Source organism: Babylonia areolata, chromosome 14 (genome assembly GCF_041734735.1).
Source record: "Babylonia areolata isolate BAREFJ2019XMU chromosome 14, ASM4173473v1, whole genome shotgun sequence".
Taxonomy (NCBI): domain Eukaryota; kingdom Metazoa; phylum Mollusca; class Gastropoda; order Neogastropoda; family Buccinidae; genus Babylonia; species Babylonia areolata.
In genome coordinates this window covers 10,517,959-10,534,976 of record NC_134889.1, presented here as the reverse complement: position 1 = coordinate 10,534,976, position 17,018 = coordinate 10,517,959, and the positions used below count along the sequence as shown (strand labels likewise).

At 46.0% G+C, this 17,018-nt stretch overlaps 1 protein-coding gene across 1 annotated transcript in view; it reads right to left on the bottom strand.

Moving 5' to 3' along the window:
- The window catches only part of LOC143289805 (uncharacterized), a 52,914-nt gene that overhangs the window by 21,707 nt on the left and 14,189 nt on the right, over positions 1-17,018 (bottom strand). Inside the window, exons 6-16 of the mRNA XM_076598963.1 lie at positions 16,808-16,875; positions 16,139-16,280; positions 13,959-14,089; positions 13,380-13,555; positions 11,901-12,046; positions 9,768-9,853; positions 9,196-9,316; positions 7,910-8,010; positions 6,177-6,378; positions 5,285-5,358; positions 4,342-4,542 (exon numbers count right to left, since the gene is read on the bottom strand). Of these exons, the coding sequence (XP_076455078.1) occupies positions 4,342-4,542; positions 5,285-5,358; positions 6,177-6,378; positions 7,910-8,010; positions 9,196-9,316; positions 9,768-9,853; positions 11,901-12,046; positions 13,380-13,555; positions 13,959-14,089; positions 16,139-16,280; positions 16,808-16,875 (1,448 nt within the window). The remainder of the gene's footprint in view (positions 1-4,341; positions 4,543-5,284; positions 5,359-6,176; positions 6,379-7,909; positions 8,011-9,195; positions 9,317-9,767; positions 9,854-11,900; positions 12,047-13,379; positions 13,556-13,958; positions 14,090-16,138; positions 16,281-16,807; positions 16,876-17,018) is intronic.

Here is a 17,018-nt window from a genome sequence, read left to right as displayed (position 1 = left end):
TATACAGAACCATGGTTTATCATCTCATTGCAATGACAAGCATCTCTCTGATATTCTATGTACAGCTATTGGGATTGCATTATGTATGAAATCATACTACAGTTACACATACCATACCATGCATCTGATGATGGAGTCTCCCGTCGGTCCAATGGATGAGTAGGCAGGCAGGCTTATCTGTCGGTGTCCACCATATGGGAGAAGAGGACGATTCTGGATGCGCAGCACTTCCCACAGGTGTTGCAAGGGAAAACGTCTCCAGAAGTTGAGCCCTGCTTCCTTCGCTCACGCTTCTCCTTAATGGCCGGCGTTCTCTCGTTTTCAAACATCTTTATGCCACTAGAGCACAGCATCCTCCAGTGAGAGCGGTCAAGGGCATCAGTTTCCCAGGAAGCGATGTCTATGTCACAGGCTTTGAGGTTTGTCTTCAAGGTGTCCTTGAAGCGCTTGCAGGGTCTTCCAAGTTTGTGGTGGCCTTCCTTCAGCTGGCCATACAAAAGGATCTTTGGATCCTGCTGTCTGTCATGCGGACAACGTGTCCTGTCCAGCGTAGCTGGCACTGGATCAGCAGGCTTTCGATGCTGGGCAGGCTGCTCCTCTCTAGGACCTAGAGGTTGGAGACCCTGTCTCGCCACTTTATGCCGAGAATCTTTCGTAGGCATCTCTGGTGAAACTGCTCAAGTTGTTGAATGGCGATACGTCGTCCATGTTTCACAGCAGTACAACAAGGTGGTCAGCACAACAGCTCTGTAGGTTTTCATCTTGGTGCTGAGCCTGATGCCTCTGTTGTTCCACAGCCTGTTGTTGAGTCTGCCAAAGGTGGAGCTGGTCTTGGCAATACGCAGCGTCACTTCTGCATCAAGGGCTCCGTTGCTGCATAGGGTGCTGCCCAGGTAGCAAAACTTGTTGACTGACTTGATCTCTCTGTCATTGATCTTGATTGCAGGTGGGGGGGAGGCACTGGCGTTCTGTGAGCTAGCCGATTGGTACATGGACTCGGTCTTGCTGAGGCTGATGGTGAGTCCAAAGCGTCTGCAGGAGGTTGAGAACCTGTCCATAATGAACTGCATGTCCTCATGGGTGTGTGCAGCAAGCGCGCAGTCATCAGCGAAGAGGAATTCTCTCAACAGTGCCTCAAACACCTTGGACCTGGCGTGGAGTCACCGCAAGTTGAAAAGTTTGCCATCTGTGCGAAACTGAATGTAGATGCACTGGTCAGTCTTGGAAGGCATCAATCAGCATGGCAGAGAAGAGAATGGAGAACAGTGTGGGTGCCAGGACGCAGCCCTGCTTCACTCCATTTACCATAGGGAACGGATCCGACATGTCAGTATTTTCCTGTACTCTCGCCTGCATGCCATCATGGAAAGACGCAATCAGCTGGATTAGGCTGTCTGGGCAGCCGAACTTTAGGAGGATCTTCCACAGACCACGGCGGTTCACCGTGTCGAAGGCCTTAGTCAGGTCTACAAAGACCATGTGGAGCTCCCTGTTCTGCTCACGGCACTTCTCTTGCATCTGGCGTACAGCAAACACCATGTCACATATTCCCCTGCCTGAGCTGAAGCCACACTGTGCTTCAGGAATGACTGTGTTGGAGACATGGTCAACCAGTCTATTCAGTATGATGCGGGCAAAGATCTTGCCAGCGATGCAGAGGAGAGAGATCCCACAGTGGTTATCGCAGGATGTTTTGTCTCCCTTCCGTTTGTAAATGTGGACAATAGAAGCATCCCTGAAATCCTGTGGGACCTCCCCTCTCTCCCAGATAGACTGGAACAGGGCGGTCAGCTTGTCTGTCAGCACCTCGCCTCCATACTTGTAGACGTCAGCCTGGATTCCATCCGCTCCTGGTGCTTTTCCTGACGTTGTCAGCTTCAGGGCCTTCTGGGTTTCGACCTTGGTGGGAGGGGCAGCTAGCGAGTCACTGACTGGTAGCTGTGGGAGGGCTGCAATTGCCTCGTCTGATATGGACGAGTTCCTGTTGAGGAGGGTGTTGAAGTGCTCTGCCCAGCGGGCAAGGATGTCTTTCTTGTCGGTCAGGAGGGTGGTCTGGTCCAAGGCTCGGACCGGGGTTGATCCTGTGACTCTCAGCCCAAACACAGCTCGGAGACCATCATGGAAGGTCTTCATGTCATGAGCATCAGCGGCGGACTGAAGCTCTTCGGACTTTCTCTCCCACCAGGTGTTCATCTCACGCAGCCTCTTCTGTGCAAGTTGCTTGGTTTGCAAGAACTGGTTCTCCTTCCTCTGGCAGTCTTTATCGGAAATGTGATCCTGATGCCGTATATGCAGTGTGTTCAGGAGCTTGGAGATTCCAGAGTCGTTCTCGTCAAACCAGTCTTTGTGGCTCCTCTGTAGAAAGCCGAGTGTGTCAGCTGCTGCTGTGTACACAGCATCTCTAAAGGTGCTCCATACCTCTTCTACATCAGTCAATGCAGGAATTTCTTGGAGAGCTACTTGGATTTGCTGCTGCAGCACGTCCTTGGTGATACGGAGGCGGTGGATACTCAGCTTCCTAGGGGGTTTCTGCCTGGCTGGTTGGAGCTTGCATGCAAGTCTGATGTTCATCTTGCTGCATACCAGGCGATGGTCCGACCAACAGACTGCTCCTCTCATGCAGCGTGTAATGGAAACATCACCTCTGTCCCTCTGCCGGACAATCACATAGTCCAGCATGTGCCATTGCTTGGAGCGGGGGTGCATCCATGTGTTCTTGTACTTGTCCGCTTGTTGGAAGAGGGTGTTGGTGATGGTCAGTCCATGCTGTGCGCAGAACAAGGGTAAAAGCAGTCGGTTGGAGTTGCACTTGCCAGTGCCGTGCTGTCCTAGGACTTTTGGCCACGAGGAGAAGTCCACACTGACGCGGGCATTGAAATCCCCAAAGATGATCAGCCTGTCCTTTCTGTCTACTGCTGAAATGGTGCGGCTGAGCTCCTCGTAGAAAGCTTCTTTGATGTCATCAGGGTTGGTCATCGTCGGGGCATAGCAGCTGATGACTGTGGCGAAATGATCCTTGGACAGCTTCAGACGCAGGGTCATCAGCCTGTCGTTTATCCCACATGGAAGGGTGTCAAGCTGTCGTGCAAGTTTGGTTCGTATGGCAAAGCCCACGCCTGAGGTTCTTGGGGTGCCATCTGGCTTCCCAATGCAGTAGACGGTGTAGCCCCCTACAACTTCCTCCAGCTGGGTTTCACCCGCAAACCTGGTTTCACTCAGGGCTGCTATATCCACCTGGTAGCGATCAAGCATTCTAGCAATGAGTGCTGTGCGTCTTTCTGGTCTGTCGTCTCTGTCTAAGAGGGTGCGAACATTCCAGGCACCCAGAGTCAGGGCATGACTCCTGGTTCTTTTCTTCTGTTTTCAACCGCTATTGTTGGATGTACAAGTAGGTGCGGTTTCCTACTAGGTACTATGAGAGGCAGGCTTTTGTTTGGGGATCCTTTTATCTCCCCTTCCCCATGTGGGGAGAGCAGTGCTGTCCCTAAAAAGGGCTGTTCTGACACTGTGGGAGGATACGGGCGCCGTATCTGCCCTAGTCTACGGCGGAAGGCCATCACCCCACAGCCGCATCCTCTGCCTGTCCCCGTTACCACTTCTCCATCGCCGCAGGGCTTGGAAAAGCTGGGTGTTGAAGGGCTAGCTTGTCGTTCCGACATTAGCCTGGTTGCCTGACCAGCACAGGTGACTTTTTTTTTAGCCGAGGAGGAGTTGTGTAGTCCTTTCCCCTCTCTCTCGCCTACTGACGCTCACAGTCCCACACGGGTGCAGATACTGCCACGTGTAGGACGGCATCGGCACTGCAGGTGCAGGTTTTTTCTTCGAAGCTCCGTCTCCTAGGCGGACTTCCACCAAGGGTAAGAGCTCCCCCTGCCCTTTGGTCATCCTCTTCCGCCTTCACAGCCGTTGGGAAAGGTTTCCTCCTCCGCCTGGTCCGTCGTTGGGAGACTTCACATGCGGCAGGTAGTACTGGGTTACATGGTACCAGTAGCAAGGGCTATGCCCCTGACCTGACACACAATGCATCTGCATTCCTACAAACTGTCTAACAACTGACAGTTTCTTTTTTGTTGTCACCATCTACAGTGCAATATTACTTTCTGCTTCAGTTTTTAAGATTTTCCTTTTCCCTGCCTCTCTTTCCTTTCTCACGTTTCCCAAGCACAAGAGAACACCACAATATGAACACAATCCATAACTCATGAAATTTAAGGACAAAAAGATGATATTTGCATACAGCACACATTATAAACATCATGACCATAGAGCTAACTGAATATCATCCACTCAGTGTTATGCAACAGTGTCAGGTTTCACACAAGTGAACAGTTATAGACGTACCTGTCGCAACCTTGCAGAACGACGCAGACAGAAGCGTCGCCATGCCAACTGGATGATGCGAGCAGCCCTCGTCTCCTCTCGCAAGTCCAAGAGCCGAGCGCACAGGTAGGAAACGTAGGTGACCACCACACGCTCGTCAGGTATTGTGTTGGACATGTCCGATGCCTTCAGCATCAGAGGAATGCCACCCAGTTCCGACACCTGTCCAAATATGGTTAATATGTTCAAAGGTCCCACAGCCTTATACAACCATTGGTACAGTGATTTCATATCCACTATATCTAGGGTTTGTCACAGGAAGGTGGGGCCCAATCCTCTCCTTCAGCCATTTTAACCTTCCCCATTCACACTTGGATGGAGTGAGGAAAAAATGGAGTAAAGTGTCTTTCGCAAGGACATCATCATGCTGAAACAGGGCCTTGAACCCTGATCACTTGTAAACACTGGATCACAAGTCTCATAGTCAACCAATTCTGATGACTGGTCATCAAATGCTCCATGACTGATCACAGGAAAGTTTAACATTATGAGTAGTGCACCTCATATACTTGCAAGATAAATGCTTCCGAAGCGATAATGAAAGGATATATTTCTGTGTATGAAGAAAAAGTCTTGATGATGAACTTTTAACTTTTAAAACTTTTTTCCTGCTGGACCACACTCCTTTGATGTTGCTTTTTGTTTCTGTCAAGCATCATGATGTGTGTTGTGGCAGGCTGAGACTGGTCACATGCTACAGAATTCAACCAGGATTGGTTATTTTGAACAACTACTCAGATTTAGGAAACTTGGGAAAGCTTGACCAAACTGCCAAACAAAACAAACCTTAATGAAGTGATATCATCAAAAGTTTTGCCACTATGATATTTTTCTGCAGATTTTTGTTGCTGTTTTGTGTTTTTCATACAGTTCACTGGAAGTACTGGTCATCACCTCAGCTCACCTTCTCATACAGATTCCTGAAGTTCTCCTTCTCGTTCACCAGCAGTGTTTCAAAGAGGGACTGGTCCATCTCCCCTGCACACAGTACAATGCAATACAACATGACACAACAATATAATACAATGGAGCAATACACAATATGATAAATACAAAACATGAAAATACAATACAATATAATACAATACAGTACAATGCAATACGATGATACAATACAGTACAATGCAACTTTAATAATCCCTCATAGGGGAAACTTTTGTGCCTGTTCAAACACACTGCAAGGATCACATAAACACAACAATAAAGTGAATATGAAACATACTTAAAAAAAACACAATAACATATGAACAGCATGAAATTCTTCCACAGTGCACACACACATATCACATTGTGTTCATTCAGCCATCTCCTCTGCCGCTGTTAAACGGAGAGATGGCTCATGGTACAAACCAGTTTGTGATCCTTGCTCTCAACCTGCTACTGCAGTCAATGGCTGTTTCTCATCTTGTAGCCTGTCATTCAGTCTGTCAACCATCTGTTGTGTAGTATGTCCAGAGTGTGAGTCAGTGAATGGAGGATTTGTTCATCAACCACCTAAAGAACTGGATGAATGAACCACAAGTGACATCAGCTGGAGAACACTCAGGACAACCTTTCACACGGTGAAAAAAGTGAGCTGTGGATGGAAGGAGATACATGTACATATCTGCTGTTGTGCTTTTATGCATGCATACATACAATATTTTGCTGCAGCATGATTCTTTCACCATTTCTCTTTTGTTCACACAACACACAGAGAGACCGAAAAACAAATTTACACACACAGTCACACACGCACACACACTCACACATACTACAAAACATACCCCCCCCCGCCAACCCCACCCACACTCTACCTCCAAGGGGGAACACTCCCCAGTCCTGGCTGAGCTCGGAGTCATCTGCCCCTGTGCCATCCTGGGCGCTCTCAGCGGCCTCCTGCAGGCTTTGTGAGGTGCGGAAGTGGATGAGGGACAGCGGCAGCAGGGCGGGGTGATAGTGGTGCAGCAGGCAGCACAGGGCGCGCCCATCAGAGAAGGACACCGTGAAGTTCTCCACCTGGTCACACACACACACAGCTTTTAAAAAAAGTTTGAAAAAAAAAGAAGAAAAGTTAAAGGTCCAATAGCCTTTTACAGCCATCAGAGAAGTAAATTCATATCCACTGAGTCTAGGGATTGGCATCGGAAGATGGAGCCTGTACAATGCTATGACATTGATCTTTAACCTGGACTTTTGAAAGCACTCATGTTGTGGCCCAAACCAGTCACAATCTTGACCTCTGACTGACTTTTGAAAGGATTCATATTCTGGCCCAAACCAATCCCAGCCGTAACCTTTGACCTCTAACCTTGACGTTTGAAAGCAATCATGTTCTGGCCTTAACCAATCACAACCTTTATCTTTTTCCTCTAAGTGTACCCTGGCTTTTGAAAGTACACATGTCCTGGCACAAACCAATCACAATCTTAACCTTTGACCTCTAACCCTGACTTCTGCAAGTGTTCATGCTGTGTCCCGAACCAATCACAACCTTGGGCTTTGACCTCTAAACCTGACTTTTGAAAGCACTCATTTTGTGGCCCTGACCAATCACAACCTTGACCTCCAACCCTGACCAGGGTTCCCAGGTGGTGGGCATGAAGCCAAAAAAGGACCTTTAAAGGACTTTATAAGGACCTCAAATCAGTTTAAAAGGACCTTTGCCGACATGACTTTACAGTACACCCCAATCTATTTGACATGCAGAACAGCAGACACTTACCTCTCATAAACGAAAGAACAGCTAATCCCAATTGACTGTCGTATTTAGTCTTTGCAATTCACGTCACTGTAGGCTAGGCCTAAGCAAAGCAGCAGCAGCAGGCGTGACTCACAGCCACTGTACCACGCTTCGCGTCTGCCACCGAGCAGAAAGCGCACTACTGTTAGGGCCTAGGCCTATAGGCTGTATCCTCCTACAGTAAGTACTGAGTTTCAGACGATCGCGTCGGCATCTTTCAACGCGCTTTGCAACTTGCGGTTTTGGTGTCGAAGGTGTTTCAGTTTCGTTCTCAAGTCTCTTTCTCTTCATAAAACAGGACTTAACAGTACCTTTCAAAAATTAAAAGGACCTCCTGATGAGTTAAAAGGACCAACTTGCTGAATCAAAGCACTTAAAAGGCCTTTTGACCAAAATCCAATTCCTAAGGACTTAAAAGGACTTGAAAGGACCCTACGAACCTTGCTGACTTTTAAAAGCACACATATGGCTCTTACCAATCACAACCTTGACCTTTGACCTCTAACCCAGACTTTCAAAAGTACTCATGTCATGGCACTAACCAATCACAACCATGACCTTTGACCTCTAACCCAGAATTTTGAAAGCACTCATGTTGTGGGCCTAACCAATCACAACCTTGACCTTTGATCTCTAACCCAGACTTCCGAAAGCACTAATGTGGCCCTACCAATCACAACTTGAACTTTGACCTCTAACCCAGACTTCTGAAAGCACTCATGTTGTGGCCCGACCTCACGGTTCAAGCAGTGACATGTGATCATTCAGAAAAAAGACTGGAGCACACAAAAACACACACACAGTTACCTTCACACCGTAGTGTAGACACACAGTTCGGCACCACTTCAACAGCAGCTGCATCATGGGATTGTCCATCGGCACACTGTCTCCTCCGGAATCACGCCGAGCTGTGTGAGGAAAATAGTAAATGTATGTGAATCACATGTTCATAACATTTAGATCAGTCCCCTGCATTAATATAATCAAATACCAAAAAACATGATACTGTATGAACACAAGTATGACACAGCAATTCATTCAGTTGTATGCAGTTCAGAAAGCATTAACTGCTGGTTAGAAGCAAAGTTAAGACAATAAAAAAAAAGGAAACTGTGTTCAGTAGTAATATACATATATGACAACGAGGCCCTGTTTCAGCATGGTGTTGTGTCCCCACAAATGGAACTCTACTCTGAATTTTATCACTCCACCCAGGTGTCAAGGGGTACCTGACTTCAGTTGGGGAAAGTTAAAGTGCTGAAGGAGAGGATTGGGCCCTGCCTTTCTATGCTGAGCCCTAAACACACTGGGCATGAATTCACTGCTCTGATGACCATTAAAGGTTATGGGATCCTTAACCTTTGATACATGCCTACCCCAGAATCTTACCATCAAGAACAAATGTGAAAATCAGAAATGGGTTTAGATCTTAAAGAATTTTCAGGGACACACTGTACTTAAACATAATGCTGTGCGGGTGTATACATAAATACATGTTCACACACACATAAAATACAACAGAAACAACAAAAACACTGAAGCAAAGTCCACATGTTCTTTTGATTCAGTTTGACAACACTTGTAGAGAGTGCTCAAATTAAAAGTTTTCCCTTTTCAGTTTTTGTTGAAGACATAGCCACCATTCCCTGCATTCCTTCCTTAACCTCTGACTGCTGCTGACAAGTACATTCGTCAGTGAAGGGCTGTCAGCCATTTGAAGTAAGACTGAAGTTAAACATCAGGATGTTGGTCACCATTCTTCATCTTCCTCTTGGACTGCATCAAATTTGTGCAGCAAAATCAATCACATCACCTAAAAGTACACAAGAAGTTGTTGTTGCACTTCAGATTCATGGCACACTGAGCACAGTTCACCAAGAGTCAGCAGTCATTGTGTCTGGATATTTCAGGTGTGGAATGGCTGATGATCTAAGTCATTTCTTAACATCCAAAGCACATACCAAACTCTTCTGTCTGAAGCCAATAAAGAGCCTTGAGACTTAGCCACAGACAAGAGTGTCAGTTCTTTGATGCTGCCCTAAAGTGTAGAGGGCGTAACGGGTAATAAGAGAGTGAGGCGTCTTGTGACTTACCCACAGAGTTGGAGTCAGGGGGGTGTCCCAGCATCCTCTGCATACACACCTTGACCCGCAGAGTTCGTTGCAAGATGTCCACCTCCTCCTGCAGCTCTTGCTCATTCAGCATTGCCATTGTCTGGTCGGCACACCCAACACAGCACAATGATGATAAGTGGAAGATAAGTTTTCACAGAGAGAGGGATGGGTGGGGTAGAGTAAGACAAAAAGACAACAACAAAAAAAAAAAAAAAAAAAAAAAAGAAGAAGAAAAACATACTACCTGTGATGGTTGGGTTTGGGTATGGTAGAAGGGTGTTGGATGGAGTAGGGATTGGTTGGGTAGAGTAAAAGGGTGTAGGGGTGGAGAAGGGGATCAAAAGTCCCATTTGCTAGAAGGTTTACTACACTGCCTTATTCTTCTTCTTTGACTAATGTAAATAAAACAAAACTGTTTGACTGGCCTCTATATGCCCCTGGCCAGCACATATATCCTTTTTAGCCTTTTATCCATATTTACCCACTGTATCTCTATCCCTCCCTCCTACCTAAACCTACCCTAAAACCAGCCGTTAATCTCCATTACATACCTGAAAGTGGAAGATGAGTTTCCAGAGAAAGGCCAGCGTTTTCTCCCTGTGTCCATCCACGATGTCTCGAGCACTGACGGTGCCTCCTGCCCGCAGTTAGCCATCACACAGAACATAACACTCCCCACGAACAGTCAGCCATCACACAGAACATAACACTCCCCACAGTCAGCCATCACACAGAACATAACACTCCCCACAGTCAGCCATCACACAGAACATAACACTCCCCACAAACAGTCAGCCATCACACAGAACATAACACTCCCCACAGTCAGCCATCACACAGAACATAACACTCCCCACGAACAGTCAGCCATCACACAGAACATAACACTCCCCACGAACAGTCAGCCATCACACAGAACATAACACTCCCCACAGTCAGCCATCACACAGAACATAACACTCCCCACAAACAGTCAGCCATCACACAGAACATAACACTCCCCACAAACAGTCAGCCATCACACAGAACATAACACTCCCCACAAACAGTCAGCCATCACACAGAACATAACACTCCCCACAAACAGTCAGCCATCACACAGAACATAACACTCCCCACAAACAGTCAGCCATCACACAGAACATAACACTCCCCACAAACAGTCAGCCATCACACAGAACATAACACTCCCCACAAACAGTCAGCCATCACACAGAACATAACACTCCCCACAGTCAGCCATCACACAGAACATAACACTCCCCACAAACAGTCAGCCATCACACAGAACATAACACTCCCCACAGTCAGCCATCACACAGAACATAACACTCCCCACAAACAGTCAGCCATCACACAGAACATAACACTCCCCACAGTCAGCCATCACACAGAACATAACACTCCCCACAAACAGTCAGCCATCACACAGAACATAACACTCCCCACAAACAGTCAGCCATCACACAGAACATAACACTCCCCACAGTCAGCCATCACACAGAACATAACACTCCCCACAAACAGTCAGCCATCACACAGAACATAACACTCCCCACAAACAGTCAGCCATCACACAGAACATAACACTCCCCACAAACAGTCAGCCATCACACAGAACATAACACTCCCCACAAACAGTCAGCCATCACACAGAACATAACACTCCCCACAAACAGTCAGCCATCACACAGAACATAACACTCCCCACAGTCAGCCATCACACAGAACATAACACTCCCCACGAACAGTCAGCCATCACACAGAACATAACACTCCCCACAAACAGTCAGCCATCACACAGAACATAACACTCCCCACAGTCAGCCATCACACAGAACATAACACTCCCCACAAACAGTCAGCCATCACACAGAACATAACACTCCCCACAGTCAGCCATCACACAGAACATAACACTCCCCACAGTCAGCCATCACACAGAACATAACACTCCCCACAAACAGTCAGCCATCACACAGAACATAACACTCCCCACAAACAGTCAGCCATCACACAGAACATAACACTCCCCACAGTCAGCCATCACACAGAACATAACACTCCCCACAGTCAGCCATCACACAGAACATAACACTCCCCACAGTCAGCCATCACACAGAACATAACACTCCCCACAGTCAGCCATCACACAGAACATAACACTCCCCACAAACAGTCAGCCATCACACAGAACATAAAACAAACAGGGGAAACAAAAGTCCATGGTTCCTTTAACATCTTTTTACTTTGAGTGATATTGTACATATAATGAAAGAGTGAGCGAATGAGTGAGTGAGTGAATGTGAGTAGAATATTCTTAAACATGTCAATTCAATTTTATGTGATCTCTTCAAATGCTTACTCATGTGCATGCATTTTAAATGTATATGTTATGTTTATATTGTGAGCCACACAACCATTTGGCAATATCTTTAAAGAGATAATACAGCTGACTTGTTTATGAGCCACAAGACCAGTGAACGACACAGCCACATGGCAATATCTCTTGAGAGATTATACAGCTCAGTAGACTAGATCGGGAGCTACACAACTACATGGCAGTTTCTCTCAAGAGAGAATACAGCTGACTTGATTTGATTGTGAGCAACATGACCACATGGCAATTTCACAAGGGAGATAATGCAGCTGACTTGACCTGACACCACCAGAGCGTTGCTTACCTTTGGCAGTGTGCAGGTCCAGTCCCCTCCCAGTCAGCTGTTTGAACACCAGCTCCACGTTGTGGATCTTCTGCAGGCGGCTGATGGCTGGCGCCCGGAAGGAAGGGGCAGCACTCCAGTCTCCCGACAGCAGCATCACAATGCGACTGCACCACATGGCACAACAGAAACAAAAACTTACCCACCAGATACCTTTGCTTTTTTGCTTTTTACTGGTCTTTTCTAGCTATTTTTTATGTGCACCAGACTTTGGGACATTTTGTTTTCTTTAGTTCAATGATGATAAATGATGATGGTGGTGAAGATGTTGCTATGGGGATCCATTTAGGTTTGGGAACTACTCGACAAGCTTGTCTTTTTATAAAATATCCTGGCATTAGCCAGGCTGAGAGATACAGACACCTGCAGGGTTGGTCAGGAAATGTGAGCAACACTCACAAAGACACATCAGTAAACTGGATGGTCCGAGCTCAGCTCTGGGTAGGATCTGGGCTCTGGCTATAACCCACCTCAGATGGGGATTGAACCCAGCTGTCAGCCCACAGTGCTAACTTTAACTACTTCTCCAAGGCAGCTGGTGATACCATGTCATACCTTTATCATCATCCCACCATACAACATGTCAAAAAGGGGGAAAAAAAAACAAACCCTTTACTGATATTGATATTATAACTTTATTTCAGAGGGAAAGAGAGAGAGACCAGACCAGACTATACCAGAAAGAGAAAGAGACTGTGTGTGTGTTGTTTTTTTTGTGTATGAGCATGTATGTGTGTGTAAGCAGACATCTGCATATGTACATGATAATAAGTTATATATCAATTTATGTTCTATTGCTATGTGTATCCAAAACATGTATAACAAAAGAATATTCTTAAAATAATAGTAATAAATGATCAACACTCCTTCTCATCCACAGACTGCATAAAATTCCCCTATTTTCTCAAACAACACCATAAATTAGTATAAAGTTCTATTACTCTATGTGTCAAAAACCTGTACAATAAAACAACACATTAAAAAACAAAAACGATCAACTTCAATTCTCAACCACAGATGGCAGAAATTTCCCCAACCACTGTCAGTACAGTGGTAGCCTTCTGGTAACATGTTCACCTAGGAAGCAAGAGAATTTGAGGCTGCAGAATCGTATCCCAGAGTCGCCAGAATTTTCTCCCCCTCCACTAGCCCTTGAGTGATGGTCTGGACACTAGTCAGTCATTCAGATGAGACAATAAACTGAGGTCCCATGTGCAGCATGCACTTAGCGCACATAAAAGGAACACATGGCAACAAAAAGGGTTGTCCCTGGCAAAATTCTATACAAGAATCTGAAGAAAAATCCATTCTGACTGTAAAACAAATACACCTGCAGACAGGGAAAAAAAGAATGCTGCACTATGGTGACTCGCTCTCCCCTGGGAGAGCAGCGTGAATTTCACAGAGAAATCTTCTGACAAAAAGTAATACAATCCTCACCCCAGCCTGACACCATCGCGGAGGTCGGTGCAGAGGTTGGTGACAGCGTAGTCAAACTCATCCAAAGGGGTCTGCAGGTGTGACACCAAGTAGCCCAGGTAGGCCAGGTGCTTGGTCACATCGCCCTCCCCGCTCAGAAAGTCCCGTGAAAACTGGATCAGCATGGCCTTGGTCGACTGGATGGATGGATGGTTCATTCATTTCTAGGCCATTGCTCACCATGAAAGGGTATTAGAAGATAAATGTTTGATAAAAAAAAAAATCATCATATACAATGCATCATACTTTGTTAAACTACATATACTTAGGTAGGTAATATATGATACACGTCATAAATCATACATGTTTGGCTATCTGAACTCAGTTAAGATATACACGTTGTTCAAGTAGAACATTCTTATTATAAGACTTAAGAGCAGATCGTAGCTTAAACACTTTGTACAAATAAATTGACAGATTCCTGATTGTTCAAGTACAGATGCCATAACTAAGTAATGAGAATGAAGAAGATGCCATAAGTAATGATAATGACATTAACACAGCTTAACAAAATGACACGGAAGTAAAACAAGACCTGACCTTGACCTCCGCATCCTTGCAGAAGAGACAAGGGTCATGGGTGATGAGGCGCGACTGTTTAGCGCAGTCCAAAAAGTAGACCAGCACCAGGAACTTTTTCAGCATGTGTTGAGCCACTGCATCAGCATACCCTGTGTCACACACACAGTGACATTAACGTCTACATCAGCATACCCTGTGTCACACACACAGTGACATTAACGTCTACATCAGCATACCCTGTGTCACACACACAGTGACATTAATGTCTACATCAGCATACCCTGTGTCACACACACAGTGACATTAACGTCTACATCAGCATACCCTGTGTCACACACACAGTGACATTAACGTCTACATCAGCATACCCTGTGTCACACACACAGTGACATTAACGTCTACATCAGCATACCCTGTGTCACACACACAGTGACATTAACGTCTACATCAGCATACCCTGTGTCACACACACAGTGACATTAATGTCTACATCAGCATACCCTGTGTCACACACACAGTGACATTAACGTCTACATCAGCATACCATGTGTCACACACACAGTGACATTAACGTCTACATCAGCATACCCTGTGTCACACACACAGTGACATTAATGTCTACATCAGCATACCCTGTGTCACACACACAGTGACATTAACGTCTACATCAGCATACCCTGTGTCACACACACAGTGACATTAACGTCTACACCAGCATACCCTGTGTTACACACACAGTGACATTAATGTCTACATCAGCATACCCTGTGTCACACACACAGTGACATTAACGTCTACACCAGCATACCCTGTGTTACACACACAGTGACATTAACGTCTACATCAGCATACCCTGTGTCACACACACAGTGACATTAACGTCTACACCAGCATACCCTGTGTCACACACACAGTGACATTAATGTCTACATCAGCATACCCTTTGTCACAAAGTGACATTAACGTCTACATCAGCATACCCTGTGTCACACACAAAGTGACATTAACGTCTACATCAGCATACCATGTGTCACACACACAGTGACATTAACGTCTACATCAGCATGGCCCGTGCCACACACACAGTGACATTAACGTCTACATCAGCATACCCCGTGCCACACACACAGTGACATTGATGTCTACATCAGCATACCCTGTGTTACACACACAGTGACATTAATGTCTACATCAGCATACCCTGTGTTACACACACAGTGACATTAACGTCTACATCAGCATACCCTGTGTCACACACACAGTGACATTAACGTCTACATCAGCATACCCTGTGTCACACACACAGTGACATTAACGTCTACATCAGCATACCCTGTGTCACACACACAGTGACATTAATGTCTACATCAGCATACCCTGTGTCACACACACAGTGACATTAACGTCTACATCAGCATGGCCTGTGCCACGCACACAGTGACATTAACGTCTACATCAGCATGGCCCGTGCCATGCACACAGTGACATTAACGTCTACATCAGCATGGCCTGTGCCACACACACAGTGACATTAACGTCTACATCAGCATGGCCTGTGCCACGCACACAGTGACATTAACGTCTACATCAGCATGGCCCGTGCCATGCACACAGTGACATTAACGTCTACATCAGCATGGCCCGTGCCACACAAACACACACTGGCACAAACATCTACATGTTCTGGGCCATGGCATCAGCATAACCTGTGCCATACACAACACTTATGTCTACATGTGCTGGGCCATGACATCAGTATAACTTGTGCCACACACACACACACACAGTAATACTTATTGCTAACATCTACATGTTCGGGGCCATGGCATCAGCATAACTTGTGCCACAGACAGTGACTCTAACACATTCATGTGACCTGTCAACCATATTCTTTACAGCTCAGCAGACATGCGTTCCTGATTCCCTGCATGTGTAAAGATATGCAGGAAATTAAGAACTAATGTCTGGTCTGGGAGATCAGGATCAAACTCCACTTTCAATTAACCAGGCTTCAAACCTTGAAAGTCCTGTTTAGCTATCAAATCTGTCAAAACAAATCACTTCATGCAAAACTGGCAAAAATCATGCAAACATGTTGCCCAAACCAAAACTGTTCCAGATATCTGTTCATCTGCTCCAGAGCTTCCTGCAGCCTTCTTGCTGCCATGACAATGACACATGCAGGCAGGATGACTCACCATCATGGTAGAGATGGGGCACAGTGGGGTGTGCGTAATGAGCGGAGATATCAGGGCTGGTCAGCAGGCGAGTGAGTATGAACCGGGACATCCCAATGACATCGTTGTTGGTCTGAACGGGCAGCACTTCACCATACACCGTCTGTCACACACACACACACACAGACATACAGACACACAAACACACACAAAGACATACAGACACACACAAACACATTCATGCCAGAGTAATACAAACACAACACAGAGCCACACAACAGAAGAAACATACACACACACAAACACACATACAAACACACACACACAGACAAAGAAATACACACACAAGGACACACGTATACACACACATGCACATACACAAATGCAGAGTAAAGGAAACACATGCACACACATGCACGCCCTCACATGTGTGCACAGACACTGAGACACCTAACAGAGAAATACACAAACACACATTCATGCACACAGACAAAGAAACACACATGCACACAAAGCAAGCAAAGAGGACACCCAGTGGATGATACACAATCCCCTAACTTCCAGACCTCTTATCATCTGGATCTGTTGTCCATACCTTCCCATTATTTATCTATTAAAAAAAAAAAAAGATCTAATGTTGGTTGTACATAAGCCTGTGGGCCAAGTATAAGGAAACCCCGTGAGTCATACCTCCAGACCGATGCGGAGCCACAGAGGGTTGTAAGATAACAGGAGGTCCAGGATCTTCTGCTTCAGACCTGGGAGACAGATAGAGAAGAACAGTGATGAAGAAACGAACCCATGCCCCCAGGAACACCCCACAGCAGTCAAATGCAGTTCCCGTCATGAACAGACAATGTTCAGTAACATTATAAACAAACAATCCTACGATGCTGAATGG